This window comes from Danio rerio, chromosome 3 (assembly GCF_052040795.2).
Source record: "Danio rerio strain M-AB ecotype USA chromosome 3, GRCz13ab, whole genome shotgun sequence".
NCBI classification, from domain to species: domain Eukaryota; kingdom Metazoa; phylum Chordata; class Actinopteri; order Cypriniformes; family Danionidae; genus Danio; species Danio rerio.
In genome coordinates this window covers 35,553,283-35,573,106 of record NC_141023.1, presented here as the reverse complement: position 1 = coordinate 35,573,106, position 19,824 = coordinate 35,553,283, and the positions used below count along the sequence as shown (strand labels likewise).

Here is a 19,824-nt window from a genome sequence, read left to right as displayed (position 1 = left end):
TGCTCTAGTCAAGGGTTTACTCATCTTTGTGAATGTTATCAGACAGAGTGGGAAAACCGAGGCCCTCAGGAAAAGCATAGAGTGTTCAAGTAGGTGTGTGTGTGAGGCAGAGTTTGATGAAAACTGCTAAAATAATCCTTATATTATTGTGAAGACCCCTATCAAATTTGGCACTTCAGGAGAGCGACACTTCAATCCATAATCTGTAACAAGGCTGTAATGCATCGTGGGATTATGAGGATTGTGCCTCATGCTGACACACTAAGAAATTATACACATAGAGGCTCTGCCAAAACAGCTAGTGTGCTCATCTTCCTACGTAGTCATCTGCAATTCAAGACAGCATCCTATCCTTCATGAACAATAGGAGTTATTTTGTGACTAGATTTTTTAAGTACACCGCACACAAACATGCAAAAAAAAAGAAAAGAAAAGAAAATAGTGCCACTATGTTTCCTGTTTATTTTTTATAATAATAATTCCAGCGACGCAGTGGTGCAGTAGGTAGTGCTGTCGTCTTACAGCAAGAAGGTCACTGGTTCTAGCCTCGGCTGGGTCAGTTGGCGTTTCGGTGTTGAGTTTGCATGTTCTCCCTGCGTTCGCGTGGGTTTCCTCTAGGTGCTTCGGTTTCACCCACAGTCCAAAAACTGGTGATTTGGGTTGGCTAAATTGCCTGTAGTGTATGAGTGTGAATGAGTGTGTATGGATAATTTCCAGAAATGGGTTGCAGCTGGAAGGGCATCCGCTGCGTAAAAAATATACTAGATAAGTTGGTGGTTCATTCCGCTGTGGTGACCCCGGATTAATAAAGGGACTAAGCCGACTAAGAGACTAATGAAGATGTTTATTCAGAGTAGCAGTCTTAAAATACACGGCAGTACCCTGGTTTCATTTGAATCAGAATGAACCCTGAACATTCTTAAACTCAAACCTTTTATACTGTTTTGGATGTTGCCTTTAGACTTGCCTTTAGATGTTAATGAAGTTGCTTTTTGGCTGTTGAAGCAGCTGTGCTCTCAATGTTAATGCATGTTACACACCATTGATGAGATGGTTCTCTGTGCACCACATCATCCCCATTCTACAATGATTACCAGTTGGTCAAGATGTAGTCACCTAAAACAATGCAGAGACCACAAACTGTTGACTTCTCTTTTATCTCACAATTCAGCCCTTTTAAATGAGCATCAACACATCATTTAAATTGGAAGTTGGGTCATGGTAGACTCATTAATTTCTCACAATATATTGGGGCGTTAGGATCCACACAGACCACAGGTTCAGCGCCCCTTGCCGGTCTCAGTAACACCACTTCAGGCAGCAACCTAGCATTCCCATGTGGTCTACAATCCAGGTAATGACTGGGCACAGCCCTGCATAGCTTCAGCGGGCGATCATGTGAGAGTTGCAGAGCTGCCGGCTTTTTCCTCATAGGTATTTAAAAAAGTCATGAACCAAACCAACCAGCTACAATGAGAATAACAACAATGCAAATTTCTAAGTAATGCAAAGAGATTTAAAGCTATTTATACTATTAATATAAAGGTCTAATATATTCTAAATTTATTGAAAATTGGCATATTGGCATATGGACACCTGATTATTGTATCTACGGTTCTTCATGGAAGTGGGTGGAGCTAACTGAAGTTAAATTGGAGCTAAAGATCTGATTTGACAGCTTTGCACACCGAGACTGATTGGTGGAATTTTCTGCACATGAATGTGTTTATCATTACAGTTGCATATTAAACATGACCTTTGCAAGATTCAGTTGAGTTAAGGTTGACAAGTGGGTTTAATAAATGCAAAAACTATTTATTTACAGTGTTAATTGTCATTTACAACAAGTCTCCAAAATGTCAGTAGCAATTGTTTAAAAACGTATTCCCTGTGGAGAAAATGTATTGAGCTTTTACTTCTGGAACTCAGTTCTTGCATTCTATCCTGCTGCTGTTAAACAGGATTATTATATTGAAAATTGAAATAAATCACATGACCTGAAAACAAATATAAGCTTATCAACCATATACCGTAGCTCTTTTTTTGGAAGATATGTATGTAAAAAAAATCAATAATTCTATGGTTTAAAATCAAATTCTTTATGAAAAAGCTTTGACATTGGAGGTTAGCATGTTGCTAAGCTAATAGCTTGTTCATTCTAATAACCATAAAAAGACCATCATAAAATCAACACATTGGGCACAATTATTGGAGACAATTAGAGTTTATTAGAGAGAAATAATAAATAACTTTTTTTGTTCTGGCTGAATTATGTCTACTTGTTAAATCTATTCTTTTTGATTTTACAGGATTGCCTTCAATTTTTAATATGGTAAATTCTGTTAAAATGAGGTCATCAAAAAGGTATTACAAGTTGTTACCTTTTTGAAACAGCCTATAGTTTTGAAAAAGAGCAAGAGAGGCTGTTCAGTAAGAGCTGTGCAGTTTCCTTTTCTCTGGGTGAATAGGTGTGTTGGGGAAGTGAGATCATGTGGCATTCGGCGGCCTTTGCCTATTAATCCTCTGGCATTTTTTGTCCAAATCCTACACTGCATACTCTGCTGAAGTCAAAATGCATTCATGCAAAACATAATCGACACCAATTTGAACTATAACCCTGTAATGACCTGCAAACATTGAATTAATTATTGTGAACTAACAAATAAATAAATTAAAAAATGCCATAAGAAAATGTTCTAATTATTTCTTTAAAATAAGTCAACTACAGTAACGGGTCACGAAGAACTGCTGCACTTTTGAGGGCATGTGCATTGTCCTTTTCTTCCTTGCTTTGCAAACTGTCTGGGTCTATGATGTTGTTGTGGTTTAAAGTGTTTTGTCAGTGCTGTGACAGCTGGCTTGAGGATGAGGACAGGAGAGCTGACTTGTATTTCGACAAGCTGTATGAGTTCAGACCTGTGTGATGTAATGAGAGAAGGGCTTTAAAGAGTGACGTGGGTCACACAGTTATATAAACACAAGCAGAGGTTTATAATTAGACTACAGGTAGTCTATTTTTGCAGAGGTTCTCCAGAGCCGTCTGATTATCAGTGTAATCTCGTGACCTGCAGGTCCAAACTGACTGCAGTACACCATACCAGTCACTAGAAAGACAGAGAGTCAGTGATTAGGCTGCAAAACAAAGCTGATTAGCCTAGCCTCTGTCTGTCTGTGTGTTTATGTATCTGTCTACAGTATCTGTCTGTCTGTCTAAGTACGTTTTTCTGTGTTCGTCATACAGTTAAATTGTCTGAATGGTATTTTTACAGTTAGGATATACCGTCATCTTGGAATTATAAGGTTTTATCAGTGTTCGGAATGATTTTGAGATTTTGACCTTCAAACTTATAAAAAAGCATCCCATAATGTGAATAAGTTGTCATTTAATAAGAATTTGTCAATAACTAAATTTTGACAAAAATGTCAGATAGAATCTTACAATTCTAAGGTGACGATATGTATAGAAAAATTGTTGAACGTGTGGATTTTAGGAACATGTTTTGTGTGGATAATAAATATGTACGGAAGCTGCAAAAGACAGTAGTAGTTAAAGGACTCCTTTCTCTAATCAACTAATAAATAGATTTTTTTCTTTTTCATTTTGCAGCCCAAACAGGAAAATTTCCAGTACTGCTTTTGGCCGGTATGTTTTCATCTCAATTATTTTCAAAAAAGATCAGTTCAATATTATATATCTACATATGAAATATGTAAAGTGCTTCATACCTAAGTCACTAAGTGGTTAAAGTATAGGCTGGTAAGTAACTTCATCTAAATTGTCTGATTTTGTGTTGTGTCCTGCAGTCAACTCTTCCACCACAGTAACTTCAGCAGCAGTCAGGGCAGCACTGAAGACCTGTTCAGAGACAGCATTGACTCCTGCGACGTTGACATCACCGAGAAGGTACCGAAAGTGCACTGATTAATTGCTTGTTGTGATGTGATTCAGTAAGTGTTGCAGATAACAAAATGCTCTTCATTCCTAATGCAGGTGAGCTATTTAGAAAAGAAGATATCTGAGCTGGAGAACGACAGTCTGGCTAATGGAGATCTGAAATCAAAACTTAAACAAGAAAACACACAACTAGTTCACAGGTAAAGATGAGAGAGATCGGAATGTTAAGTTCATATGCAGGACTGTATAAAAAGAAATCTGTTGCAAATGCCTGGGTGATTTTATTTGTATTAATTGTTTTGTTTTATTTTTGATAGATTTTTTAAAATTATTATCAGGGTTGAAATGATTTTTTGAAATGTTACAATGTTATCTACAATAGTCATATTCAGCACGGTGCAATACACTGACTTGAAAACTTATAGTTAGGACAGTTATCAAGTTTCCAGTTTCAAAGAAGTTTCTAAAAGATTTCAATTTCAATTAAATGCTGCGCTTCTGAAATTTCTCTTCATTAAATTATACTGAAAAAATGTATTATCTTTCTTGAGCAGGCAAATTCAGGCTTGCATCACAAAATTAAATGACATTTAAAAATGAAATGAAATTTTACATTTTTGTTTAAATATAAATATTCTTTGTGAAAATGAGAGAGATATGTGTGACGGATTTCCTAATGTCTCTGTGTGCTTGTTTGTACACGTTTTGCCATTAGGGTACATGAGCTGGAGGAGCAGATCAAAGATCAGGAGACGCGTGCAGAGCAATGTTTGGAGGAGGAGCTGAAGAGACACAGAGAGGCCTACAGCAAGATGGAGAGAGACAAGAGCACTGAGATTGAACTGCTCAGTAACAGGTACCTAAAACCAACAGAAAACTCACAAAACATCAATCTGAGTGGAGGTTTCAAAACTGTAGAGCACAGAAATCATTATCAGCAGGACATATAATGGATGATATCTCTCCATAGGGTCCAGCAGCTGGAAGAGGAGAATGCAGAGATGAAAGTGAATGTTTGCAGACTCAAGTCTCAGACTGAGAAACTGGACCAGGTCAGATATGCATCGAAACTCAATCTAAAACTCTCTTGACTACCATGGCCCGTATGCAGGGTTGGAAATTAATTTTACATTAGAGGGAATATATGCCCAATGGATTTGATTTTCAGGGGAATTTTTTACCTTTTACCATCATAAGGGCAATTTCTTTGGTAATTGCCTTTTTAAAGGGGTCATGAACTTCTTGTACTATTCACTGAGGTCAACTTATAATGTTATTATTATAAAGAGTACTTTAAATAATGAGAAAATTATCATTTTAGGTGAACTTTCTCTTTAGGTCAGTAAGTGTTCATGGTAGAGCAAAATGTTATTATTGGTAAATAATCTGAATGCCTCTGATTAGCCATTCTGGTCATAATCTCAACAGAATGTTTGTGTGGTTGTCTAGCTCAGTACTGCAACAAACACTGATGCAACATGGATAGATCTGAATGTAATGCTTCAGACTGTCATGGTTTTTGAGTGCATTTTTGTTCTATTTGTTGCCATTTTGGCATATTTGTCCCCATTAATGTCAAAACCTGCCCACAGATGCATCAATTCATCAAGTCTGGCTTAACTTGTTTTAATGCAATGCCAAGCATCTTTCAAAGCACACTATAATGTGCATGAATATGGAATGCACCAGTTTGACAGGTGTGCAGTGCAGCTTGTTCTGTTTTTAAAGATTTATTTATCAGATTTATTATGACAGTTAAACAAACAAGAGTAAAAAAAGAAAATAGCAGTAAAAAAAACTATATATATTGTATTCTGATGTAAAATACTGAGAAGCATTTTGTTTTGTTTTGTTTGTTCATTTGTGTGTTTGTTGGTTTGTGTTGGATCTGACACATGGAAATGTGCATGTACATGTTACTTAAAATATAATAAAAAGGAATTGGAGAAAAAAAACTATATCTATATATATACGTTATATACATACATACAGTTGAAGTCAGAATTATTAGCCCCCCTGTTTATTTTTTCCCCAATTTCTGTTTCACGTAGAGAAGATTTTTTTCAACACATTTCTGAAGATAATAGTTTTAATAACTCGTTTCTAATAACTGATTTATATTATCTTTGTCATGATGACAGTAAATAATATTTGACTAGATATTTTTCAAGACTCTTCTACACAGCTTAAAGTCACATTTAAAGGTTTAACTAGGTTAATAAGGTTAACTAGGCAGGTTAGAATAATTAGGCAAGTTATTGTATAACAATGGTTCGTTTTGTAGATCGAAAAAATATATATCTTAAAGGGGCTAATAATTTTGACCCTAAAAATATTTTTTTTTAAAGTTAAAACTGCTTTTATTCTAGCTGAAATAAAACAAATAGGACTTTCTCCAGAATAAAAAATATTATCAGATATACTGTAAAAATTTCCTTGCTCTGTTAAACATCACTTTGAAAATATTAAAAAAAAGGACATAAAATTCAAAGGGAGGCTAATAAATCTGACTTCAACTGTAAGTACAAAAATGATTTAAAATATAATAAAACTATAAATAAACCACACTATAACCCACATATTGTACAAAAACAATATATGATGTGCATAAACAATATACGATGTGCATTCATTTATACAAATTAAGCATATGAAGTTGGCAGCATGGTGCATTTAGTAAAATAAAAACAATTATAATAAAAGAAAAAAGAAAAGAGGAGAGAGAGAGAGAGAGAGAGAAGAGGGAAAATATATCAAAGTGATCAATAAAGCCTGTTCTGTTCACACATTCAAGCAAACAGAAAAACTGGGCTGCACATGGACTGTGCATGGATGTCCAAGGACAAAATAATTGGGTCACAAGGACAGACAGCAAATGGCAGAAGTCTACATTGGGGTTTAAGCATTTAACGGTTAAAAGAACTTTGCTCTCGCCCATTTTCACACCGTCAATTCTGACCTCGATGAAGCATTTTTTGACACATTTCAGCAGGAGGTGAAATCCCTGGAGCTCGTCAGTGTTCACAGCTCGCTCTTTGGTGCTGCTTGCATTAGTTAGTGTAATGAGTGTGAAAGCTGCAGCCTGCATGACATTAGCAGCCCTTTATTTTGACACGAAGCCTGTGAAGCTTTGATCTTTGAGTATGAAACATTGCAGATCAATACCACTCTAGACCGTAGTCTATCTATATAGCTAAAATAAAATCAGGTCACTGTCTGATGTAGCTAATTGAAATTATAGGTCCTCTTGTGGGCTGAACTGAAAATGCAATTTCAGCTTTTTTTAGATAATTAAACAAAATTTATGATGAAATCGATGTATTGAATTTTAATGCTGATTTGAAATAAATAAAAAATACACTTTATCCTGTATCCTGATCAACAAATGTCTTATTAGTTTGACATGCTATATACTGGAAAGCAATTCACATCATTTGTGCAAGTAATTATTTTCTGTTATCAGTCAACATTCTACAGCTAATCTAGTTCCACCCTTTAGGTCCTATACTACGATGCAGGGTACCACAATGGAAGGGAAGGCTACTAAAAAAAATTGGTATATTTAGATATTATGGTACCATTCATAATTTGTGGAAGCAAGCTCTAGTTTCTAGTTGCTTACCCAGAAAACAGCTAGAAGAGGCATTAAAATGGCTGCCAAATGAGCTGACTTGCTTAAAGGGAAATTTGCCATTCAAATGTGTATAGTTTATTTACAATACACATTGTTTCAAAGCAGCTTTACAAAAAGTCATACTGTTCTGTGTAAAATTTCTTACGGCTTTATTGTAGAGCACTTTTAATGCTGCTATAAATGCTATTTTGTATTTATTTTAGTCTAGCATTTATTTATTTATACTTAAAATCACTATAGTGGCACTTAAATAATAAAATATAAAGTACAGCTTTAATTGTATTTGGTGTTTTATTTCTGAAAGCTCTAAAAGTGTTTTTCCAAGATTAAATCAAAAAATTAAAATATTAAATAAAAAAATAGATAGATAAAAATGTTTCAATGTCATATGACCAGATGAGCTTACATAAATTGTATAGTGAAATTTTCAAACTGCAAGAAATATCTGGGATTACATGGGTTAATAATAACAATGTGGTGTAAAAAAACAAGACATTATATCCTTATCAGTGCTTCCCTCACATAGACTTTACTTGAGTGGGCCACCCAGGTATAGTAATGGCCGCCCAAGTATATTTAGTGACACGTTTTTTTTTTACTATTATTATTATCCTTTTACATAGTTTTGTATCTGCCCAATGTAAACAAACATCCGCAATCGATTAAGAAGTAGAAAATGTCTTGTTTACCCATTTCGTTTAGAGTGCGCGTGAACTGTCACCACTCCCACAGTGTCACATGCTCCGCAGACACATAGAGACACTCCTTTTTGGCAATTAAAAAATTAATCCGACAGGGTTTCTAAATGTCCAGGATACGGCTTTTACTTTCTAAAGCTATCGTTCGTTAATCGTATGCATTTTTGCATGAACTTTTTTCTTAAGTCACGAGAGAAACATTCAAAATGATTCATTGAATCTAAACTATCTAAATCTAGACTCAGAAAAACTTTACTATATACTCGGAGAGGATGAAATGACTGGTCTAAACTTCCTGCAAATTATATGTACACCATTAGTAAGGGTTAACCAAAGCATTTGCCTTATTTAAATAATCTACATGCTTGAATCTTGTAATAATGATCATTTATAGAGATATTGTCTGTTTTTATTCCCTTTTCTGTCATTTATCATTTGGTGTATATTTTATCACTTTGATGTCAGTATATTACATAGGCTATTTATGTACATATCTAAAATGCTTTAGCATTCAAGTTTGCATTGAACTTGAAAGAGAGAAGCAGATTTGACCTGTCAGTGGGTGCACATGGCCCTTGAATACTATAAAAGTAAGAGAAAATGTGGATTTTTATTTTATTTTCAACAATCCTAACCCTAACCCATTGAAAAAAGAAACATTTTAAAGCTATTATAAAACATTATAAAACTATGTTTTGTTTGTCGCATATGGTTAATTATTTATGTGATGTGGGTATATTTCAAGTATATCCACGAGTATATTTCAAACCTAAGAAGCACTGCTTAATATGATTGTATATATTTGTATGCATGCACAGGAGAAGCAACGTATGACGGATAAACTGGAGGACACAAGCCTGCGTTTGAAGGATGAGATGGATCTGTACAGGAAGATGATGGACAAACTTTGGCAGAACAGACATGAGTTTCAGAAGGAACGAGAGGCCATGCAAGAGGTAACAGCATCAATTTCAATGCAGATTACAACCATAACATACTGCATGTACACGTAAATGTACAGACCTCTCATCTGATACATGTGTGTGTTTAGCTGATTGAGGACCTGCGGCGTGAGCTGGAGCATCTACAGCTCTTTAAGCTGGAGACGGAGAAGCCTGGACGTGGACGTACCGCTGCTGGACTGTCTGAATACAACGCCAAGACTCGAGAGATCGAACTGGAGCATGAAGTAAAAAGGCTTAAGCAGGTACAGCAGACAGATATGCTAATGCTTCTTGTATTGTCTGTCATATCAATGCAGATAAATTGACTATCAACATTATATATCAACTATCAAGCTCCCAAAAGCACCTGAAGTATCCCAAAATTGGCATATGTGTTATATCTGAACAAAGTTGTAGTCACTATTTAATGAAAATTGTATTACTTAAAAAAATGTATTATGTGTTGTACAGGCTTTTGACTCCAAGGCTAAGACTTTTTTTAATTTAGTATGATGCAATAATGAATGGCACACTGACGTGGTTAATCTACAAACAGGAAAACCATAAACTCAGAGACCAGAACGATGATCTGAATGGACAGATTCTCAGCCTCAGCCTTTATGAGGCCAAAAACCTGTTCGCTTGTCACACCAAGGCCCAGTCGCTGGCGGCGGAGATCGATAACGCTTCAAGAGATGAGGTGAGAACAACATCAACACTGCACTACACCCAGCCTCACACACGAGCACTGACTGGCACTATAAGGCAATGCATTTTAGTTTTGGCACCTGTCAAAAATGTTTTTATTTATTGCAGTCTCTGTATTTCAACTCAAACCCTGCAGAATTAAAACTAGCAACCCTTCTTTTGTAATGTTACATTGTTATCAGTATGTCTAATTTAATAGTGTGCACATCTCATTATGTGAAAAGAAGCTTATTTGTCAAATGTTTTCACATGACTTTCATTGATGATTTGCGAGACTGATGGAGGACAGGAAGTGTTTCTTCTACATAGGAATCGCTATTAGAACATCAAAAATGTTTGTTTCGTGTTGTTTATAATTGTTTAAATCTGCCAAAATAAGACAACTTTTATAGACTTCTAAAAGTTTTTGCTCATAAAGGGGGAAAGTTCTAGAAACCGGCTAGAACAGCAGCATGTAATAAACATTCAATCAATATATCCATGTGTACAAACTTTTTGAAGATGATAATTTGTTTGACAGCACCAGTAAAGATTATATACAGGCCTATCTATGTGTATAAATATGTTAATGTTTTATATAAAAATAAGATGCAAACACCACCACACTTATACAAAATCCAGAAGAATATCAAAAACATACCCTGCCATGTAATCGCTGTAATGAAATCGTCATCTTGTTTTGCAATAATTCATGTTTTTACTGGCATTTTGGTAATGTAACAACTGTAACGTGAACATCTATATGTGCAGCAGCAGTAAATGTTTGTTGAAAAAAAAAGAACTCTGTACTCTTGTGAGAAAACTAGACTGTTATTATTGTGGAGCAATTTTTTGCCCTTACAAAAATAATTAACAATGTAGATTATGCGTCTACGCTTTTGAATGCGTTTATTTGTTATTTTGTGATGTCTGGAAGATATACTATAATAAGTTAAAGTAATTTATAATAAACATGTTTTTGAAGAACGTAGTAAAGTGTATAATGTGACAACTCTTTGTCAATGAATACAGCAGAATACCATAGCACAGTAAACTGATAAACTGTAATAAATAACCTTAGTGTAAACTGTGGTGCATTGTGATTACAGCGTAGAACACTGAAGCCTACTAAATAATTAATTCTACAGTTGTGTTGAACCACAGCAACAATATAATTACTACGACAGTTTAATTCAAGTAATTATCTTTAGTATGTTTCCAAACACTGCAGTATTTACTGTAGTATTTTTCATGTAATGTAATTATTCATTGCATCGATGACAGGCAAATATATGTTAGTTCAGTAGAAAACTCAGCCCACTTCATGATATAAGGATCATGCCTAACATATTTGGTCATTTTTTAATTATATCTCTTTTGAAATATGGTATAAATCGCAAAAATACAATGTATACAATGTATATGTCTCCCATTCAGTTTTTACTTCCTGCCCTTCATCTGAATTTTTCACTTTACCAGAACCACATCACTGAAAACAACCTATTGAAGAAAATATTCTCTGTTTTACATATTTTGTCCATATACAACATAGGCAAAGCAAAGAAAAAGAAAACAAGAAAAAGCAATATCATAATAATAAATAAAAAAACACCCACATAACAAGCCAACTTGTTTACAAGGACCTGTTTGAACAACAGGGTATGATGACAAAGCATATTACAACATTACAGAAATGATGCATTATTCCACAAGGTTTTTTTCAAGGTATCAGATAAAAGGATTCCAAATTGTGTCAAATTGTTTAGGTTTTCTTTTCAAATAGTCCAATCAGAGGTAATTTCTCCAAGTCACAGTTTACATGTAGGGGTTTCCTTTTTTTTCCATAACAGTAGCAGAAGTGTGCTTAATTGAACTGAATGTGGATTTAATATGCTTCAAAACCTAAATATATTTTTCAAAATTGCAGACAATGTAATACCAACTATAGAAAATGACACTTATATGACACTTTTTAAACTTTAATGACTTAAAACAAGTAATGTACTTTTAGAAAAGTACACTTTATATTAGTGTAAAACAAAAGGTGTTATTTATTCAAGTAACTTCTGTCATAAATTAAGGACACTTGTTTTGATGTGTTTTCTAAAATACTAAAGTTCATTTAGAGTACTTTAATCATTTTAAGATTGTGAAATGTCAATAGCAACTTAATAATTAAAAGTGTGTAATTACAAATATTTGTATGTTGCTGAGAAGATATTTCCATTAACCAGAGTGTTATTTAGCTGATCTTACTTCAGTTTAAATTCAAGATCAATTAGAAAAGAAGGACTGTGCAGATAATCTAATTTTACATCAGTTTATACTATAATGCATTTTAATTTAATTGTAAAAACACACAATTGCTGTAAAAAAAGTTAAAAAAAAACTTGTGTGCAAAAGTTAGCTTCTTTTTAAACTGTGAATATTTTTACTGCACCCCTGTGCCTTAATATGTAGTGTGTTTTATTAATTTTGCAGTCATTTTGCAGTTATATTAAGGACATTAGAAGATACTCTATTCTGAAGGAAGCCAGAAAATGTTTCACACAAAAGTTTTGTTTGGTTAACAGAGTAAGTGAATCATTCGTTTGGTCAATATCTCTATCCTTCCAGCTGGTTGACGCTTTGAAAGAACAAGAGGAGATCAACTTCCGTTTGCGGCAGTACATGGACAAAATCATCCTGGCCATCCTCGACCACAACCCCTCCATTTTAGAGATCAAGCATTAGACTGCAGAGCTGAGAGGACTCACCATTGGCAGAGAGCTCCCTCTTCAGGCCGGGAGTGAGAAATGTCCCTTCTTTGCCCCTTACACCAGCCCATCATGTATTCACAGGGCAAGTTTTACAGTACTGTCGAAATTAAGGTGTCTATGTCTCTCACAAACAGGTTACAGTTTCCATCACCGCTCATGTCATCATGCTCTGTAGAAATGACAAGAAAATTTGATGAAACTGGAATCTAGAGTAGAAATGTACTTTTCACTCTAAGTTAAATACACACTACCTCTGAGTATGTACAACTCAGTGTTGTATTCTACACACCAACAAAACAAGTAGAATTATATGAAATATCACACCATAAAAAGAGCTAAACATGGCATGTGGGGGTTATTATTATTAATATTGTAAGTATTATTTGAACATTTTAATCAGCCCTCAGGCCTTTGAAGTCTTAACAATCCAGTGCTGAATCAACAAACGGAGCAATAGAAAGACTGCATAATAACTAAACAAGCAGGTGAGGAAGCATGTGTTAATGCTCTCTGTGAATTAAAACAAGTCAGTTCATCATTAAATAAAACACACTGCTGTTTGACTGATGCGTTCAGTCGTTAAATAATCCTACAGCTTCTGACAGGTCTGTACGTGATGTTACCAGTAAAGAAGCACAAGCGAGCCGTGTGGGTACAGACGATGCAATTTGTACAATAGCGTATACATATAGAGAGAAAAATCTATAGATTATGTGAAATAAGAAAGGTTTATTTTTCTTAGAAGTCTAAGTTTGGATGACATGGTTTGGTAAAGGATGTGATGAGTGAGAGGTAGATGATTATTATATCATAATATTTTCTTGGCCGGGAGAGCTTAATGTGCTGCGATTTAAGAAAACACATTGCAAATAAACAAAACGCCAGCAAATTGAGAAAAGATTTTCATCCGTTTGACAGCATATGTGCTGCATTTTCTCACAACACAAACAAATTAATAAAAAACATGCTGCATTTTCTCACAACACAAACAAATTAATAAAAAACATGCTGCATTTTCTCACAACACAAACAAATTAATAAAAAACATGCTGCATTTTCTCACAATACTTGCTAAAAGAACGGAACACAATAGAAATGTTTCAAGTGGACCCAAAAACATGTCGAACGCCGCTGTGCCATGACTAATGCTCAGTGAAGTTGTGGGTGATCTTTGAAAAGGAGTTTTAAGTTTGTTTATTTTAGCATCCTGCTTCCCTTGTCTTTTGTATTTTATTAGCCTAAATAACCATAGCTGCATTTGAAATCGCCTACTACTCAGTAGGCACTGCATTTAAATTTAAATGTACTACATGGTCGTTAGAAAAGTATGTCCTATACAGTATGAATGTGAGTAGTATGGTAATTAAACTTGGACGTACTACATTGGCCATTTTGTCATGATCATGTGACCTACCCGCGTCTGTTGTGTCGCTTCACTCCCATTTATGGGGCATCAGAATCTCGCTGGAAGTAGTAGGTCATCCGGGTACTTCTCGCATACTGTTTTTCGAATTCTATGAATTCAGACATACTACTCGGATCTCATACCGTTTTTAGTGTACTATATAGTATGGAAGTGTGCACTTTGGGATGCAGTTCATAATTTAAATAGCTGGGTCTGTCAGGTTTTAGGGTCCCCTTGAAACATTTCTGTTCTGTGCTATTTGAAAGTGTTGTGAGAATTTGCAGCCGTTTTCTTAACTGTTTGCGTTGTGAGAAAACGCAGAGTGTTTGTTAAAATTGTGTTTGGGTTGTGAGAATTTGCAGTGTGTGTGCTGTAAAAATGAATGAAGATGTTTCCTGAAATTTGCCTGCGCTTTTCTTAAATTGCATGTGTTTTCTTAAATTTCAACAAGCTCTCGGCCACCGTAAGGAACCCCACTAAATTATGATCATAATACAGTGTGATTAAACATAAAGATTATGCTCTGTGTCTATATTAGAACAATGTGTGGTCTTAAATCTCAAATATATGCAAATTCAGACACTAGCTTTAAAAGTTTGGGGTCATTGAGATGTATATTTGTAATAGAAAATAAACCTGTAGAGCTACGATGCACTGAATTAATCAAAAAGTGACAGAGAGTTCAAATACAAGAATTTCAAATACATGCTGTCTTTTTAAACTTTCTATTCTCAATCTAATTTACAATCCAGCAAATTTATTTCCAGAATTGTAAAAAAAAAAAAAGCTAAATATTTAAGCGCAAAGTCAGCATATTAGAATGATTTCTGAAGTATTGTGATTTCTTACTCTAAAGACTGGAATAATAACGCTGCTTTACTTCAGGTTAAAAATCTTACTGACCCCAAAACTTTCCAACAGTATATATAGGCTAAATATGAAATAATAATTAAAAAAAAGAAAATTCTCAGTTGCTCTGGATTCACAACTTTCTGTGATCCAAATTTTTATAAGTGTATATTTAACGCATAAAAAACTAAGTTTTCATGTTTTCTCACATGAATAAATTAATTTTTAGATGACACAATAACAATGTTTTAACTTCTTTCTTTTAAAAATCAGGAATAATCCTGATTGTCAATCATTCATTCATTTTCTTGTCAGCTTAGTCCCTTTATTAATCTGGGGTCGCCACAGCGGAATGAACCGCCAACTTATTCAGCATGTTTTTACGCAGCGGATGCCCTTCCAGCCGCAACCCATCCCTGGGAAAGATTTTCAATCACAGCAAAATAATTTATTTGAAATTTCTTCATATTTATAATTTTCTGTAAAAAAAAATAATAATAATTGAATAAAAAGGCTCTAACGACAACATTTGAAATTGCTAAAGACATGTCATTATACCCTTCTTAGTACTGGGATGTGGCTGGACGGGCATCCGCTGCATAAAAAAAAAATATATGCTGGAATAGTTGGCGACCCCTGACAAATAAGGGACTAAGCCAAGGGAAAATGTGTACCTTAATAAATGAACACAGATGTTACCATCTAAATCAAATGAATCCAGACAAGCTGAGAATTTGAATAAATTCTTAATATGTTCATATGTTAATATTGTACATCAGTGCCATGGGTAAAGGAAGCTGCACATTTAACTGTCATAAGCAAGTGCTTGAACTGTGCATCCCATGAATGTATCACCACACTCACAGTATTCCGTATTCCCCGATTCCCATCTCTTAGATTTAGCCAGTCAAACACGACGTGATCATCACAGTATCTTCGATTCTTGTGTAGTTTACGGAAAGGAGCCAAAACTGCTACACGCTCGATTGTCACAAACTAGTTTTGCTTTGTTGCACAAATTGTACTGAATCTGTTTCTTTGCATGGTCTTAATCTCCTTCTGTTTGTGTTTCCTTTATTTGGAATGTAACAATGACTGTTTTTTGGATTGTTTCAAAAACTATTAATCATTTATAGAGGAGCTTTTATATCTTTCTGTTGGACTTGTGCTGTAGCATTTTGTTTTTCACTCATTGTAAATGTTGTACAGAGACTAGTTAATATTTGTATTGATGTGCCACTCATCAACTTTAATGAATAAAGGAAAGGCTGTCTTTTATAGTTTTATGAGAAAACGGTAAGTTAGACGTGCGACCAAGTAATGTATAAATCATTTGTAACTGTCACAGACAAAACTCATTCTTCATTATTAATTTAAAGAAAGGAAATTGGATTTCAAGCTCATATTAAAACTTTAATGTTTCATATGATTTCTGTTTAACACTTGGATGACCAAACCCTGACCCAGTGTCGTTTTTTCTTTTGCACATTTTAAGGAGTCGTGCTGTGTCTGTGTCCACTGCTACAGGTTAGACATTACACAGTTTGTGGGTCATGGTTAAGGCAACCTTTTTAATTTACTTTTTTTTATTTTACAACTTTTCTTTGGTTGTTATAGAAAAGCATAGACCTTTCTTTTGTCCAGTGTGTGGGTATATAACTAGATCACTATTACTTGTTTATATTTCACAAGTAGGAAAGGACAAATGAAAATAAAAAAGCTTTCAGAAAATTAAACAATTGCCTCAAAGTTATGACAAATTTGAAATGTACAATAAATGACTTGTTTGGCATGATTTGAAATGATGAGACTTTTTTTTTATTGCTTTATCAAGAAATAGGTATTAATCTGGGAACGTTACTCTGTTTACTTCAGCTTGCAAAAATTGTCATTTTGTCTGCATCTAGTGGACAAAGTTGGAAACCTATTGCACAGGGGTGCCCACATTTTTTTAAGACGCAGACCTGTAGCCAGGGGGGTTTGGGTGGTCCAGAATTTGGCCCCTATATGAGCTCATTTGTCCCATTTTTGGCAGTATGCCATCATAAATTGTAAAAAAATAACCAGTAGACGAAGGCTTTAAAACTAATATAATTTTTAATTGTTTAAATTTAATTATTCCATTTTTTATGTTATGTATTTGGTTTTTAAAGAACTTTTAACAGATTTCTTTTTTATTTTAATGATGCATGATAATACAATTGTATTTTAAAATAAGTGTTTTTTCATACTTTTTTCAATTTTTTTATTTTAAATTCTAATCTCCTAACATTTCTAAAACTGTATTAACTTAAGGTAAAACTGTAATAACTTAATAAGTTTAAACACACACTTCTAAATAAACACTTTGTGGTAAAATAGTATGGTAAGCACTTTGACAAAATTGTTGGAAATATTTTTGTTGCGTCAAAGAGTGTGGTTATGATCAGAATCTGACAAGCTAATGCAGCAAAGATTACTGCTTAGAATGTCACTAAAATGCAATATTTGAACCTCATAATTTGATAAAAATTAAGGGGAATAACTGCAAAAAGTTCACATTTTTGAGAAAAAAAAAGAACTACCCCTTTCAATAGGCTCGCTTCGGGCATGTGATGGGCCCAAAACTAAACTTAATTGAGGACTGCAGGCCGAAGGTAAAAAGACCAAACTGTATTACATTAAAGTTTGCATGAGTAATTTTCTAATTTATTTCCTAATATTTCAAAAACATTGCTTTAAACTATATTATTTAATGCAGTATATTTAAAAAAAAATGATAATGAACTTATTATAGTGAAAACATAAACAACTCCATTATTAATACAATGGAGTTCAATGCTGAATACACTTAGCTGCACCTGCCTTTGCCTTCATTTGCTCAACGATGTCTTGTGCATTACCTGGTATTCATTAAGTGACAGTATTCACATTAGGAATAAAAATCAGATTCATTCACAAAACAAAATGTTACATAAAATTTTTAAATGATAATCTATCTAATATATAGTGAATAGCAGTGCAGTAGCAGAGATGCTCACATCAGCCCAGATGTGTGTCTTCATATATATAGTAAAATATACAGTAATTTGGGAAACAATCATTATTGATCATCCCGAGACCTTGTTTGAATGCTGTAAATGTTTAAATGAATGTTTTAAGTGGAAAAAAGGTGTTTCTTCAAAAATTCTTAAGTATGAATGTTTTGAGTAAATATATTTAACAAGGGGACAGAAATCCTCTTGTTCGAATGTCGTCAAGGTAAGTTAATTTATCATTTTAAGGTGAATGCTTTATCATCCTAGCAACAATCACAGCGTCAATATCAGTCAGCATACAACATTTCAGTAAACACATTTAACGTTTCTATGTCAATATATAGGCTAATTTTAGTTTGGCCGGGAAAGTTGCACACTGGTCTGGAAATTCGAGCATGCAACAGAAGTCTTCGTCAGCAGATTTTAAAACGTAAATTCATAATGTGTGTTTTTACAGGAGGTTGCATGAAATGTAACCAATATATAACAGTATTTGAGGGTAAGATTTGAGCGTATTTAATTTTAGTTCATTTAGTTTACCCATTTTCTAAGAACAGTCCAGCAGAGGGTGCTATGGAGTTTTGTAAACATTTAAATCTATTGTTGAATGAACTGATATACCTTTTCTATTTCTCTGACAGAAACAGAGGAATATTCACAGCTAACGACACCAGCAGCAAGCAAATGCTATTACACTCAGTTACATTTTTCTTTCTTATTTAAGAATTTGTTTTTTTTTTTTGTGGGTGTATTTACTTATGTCAAGGGCAACGCTGTCTCCCAGCAGCCCAGATGTGTGTGTCTTCATGCCTCAAAGTCCCTCACAAAGCTTCCTGGGGCCTTTATTTAGAACAAATAATAGTCAGATGACAATCACGCATGTACCATACATGTGTCCAAGTCTCATAATAACTCCACTTTACTATGCATTCCACTCATAAAGTGTTTGTATTCGAGCAATATCCTCATTCTTCGCATTGCTGAGGCTCTGATAAGCCAGTCGCCTCCCGCACAATTCTCATTAGACACATCTAACAGGAATGCTCTCTTCAAGAATGACTTACATGTGTTTTATCACAGCTGTCCAAACACAAAGTCTCCCAGACACTCTCCAAAATGCACTAAATGCCTATTTGTCTCAGCTTTTGCATTTTTAAAGGGATATATTTAGAAAGGAAGGACAGAAATGGCTGCATAGCTGAAAGAAGATATATTATGACCATTGAAGGTAAAAGGCAGATTTTTTGTCTGTCTGTCTGTATAGACCATTTCAATGTGGCCTTGTTATTGGCTCATGAGCAATTCCTGCTTGTTATCAAACTATTTCATAACTGTAACAAGTGGCAATTCAATCATAACTTAACGTTAAAACAGCTTTTATGACATTATTTATCAAAATGTGGCAAAAACTGTAGTATATAAAAATGTAAAATAGCAAATACGCTTGGACTATTTTTTTTGGTTTTCAACCCTCAAGACTAATTTACTGCAGCAGAACGTAAAAGATGTTTTTTAGATTAAACTGTGGTCCTTGGTGAATTAACGGTTACCATTATTGTTTTAAAACACACACGGGCAAACTAAATTACTACCTGTGGCTTCTGACTATACATTCTGGTCTTATGAAGTAATATGGGTCAAAATGCACATGAGTGTGGAATACTTGTTCAACCAACACATTGTATTTGCATTGTTTTTTAAGTGTTAACGGTACTTTAATATAATTGTGATAATTGTGTATGTTATATAATTTTTTAGGCTAATGTTATGCAAATTAACCGGTGAAGCAGCTTTTTTCGAACCACAAACTGTCTGGAATACCCAGTTTATAAAAAAAGAACTGGATTTCCCCATTTGCCTGAGGCTACAGATTACAGAATAATTTTTCACGCAAAGACCGATCGTGTGACATTTTAAGACCTCAGTGTATCATTAT

At 34.3% G+C, this 19,824-nt stretch overlaps 1 protein-coding gene across 6 annotated transcripts in view; it reads left to right on the top strand.

The window, feature by feature from the left end:
• The window catches only part of rab11fip4a (RAB11 family interacting protein 4 (class II) a), a 95,835-nt gene extending 79,162 nt beyond the window's left edge, over positions 1-16,673 (top strand). For 2 of the 6 annotated variants that reach the window (XR_015479711.1, XR_015479713.1), the window contains 10 exons: positions 3,608-3,643; positions 3,805-3,904; positions 3,992-4,095; positions 4,611-4,751; positions 4,866-4,947; positions 9,046-9,183; positions 9,279-9,434; positions 9,728-9,871; positions 12,475-13,526; positions 14,307-16,673. Coding sequence is in view for 2 of the 6 variants with exons in the window: in XM_087242482.1 (XP_087098608.1) it covers positions 3,608-3,643; positions 3,805-3,904; positions 3,992-4,095; positions 4,611-4,751; positions 4,866-4,947; positions 9,046-9,183; positions 9,279-9,434; positions 9,728-9,871; positions 12,475-12,591 (1,018 nt within the window). In the remaining 4 variants the exon portion in view is untranslated. 6 annotated transcript variants of the gene reach the window in all.
• Positions 16,674-19,824: the final 3,151 nt, after the last annotated feature.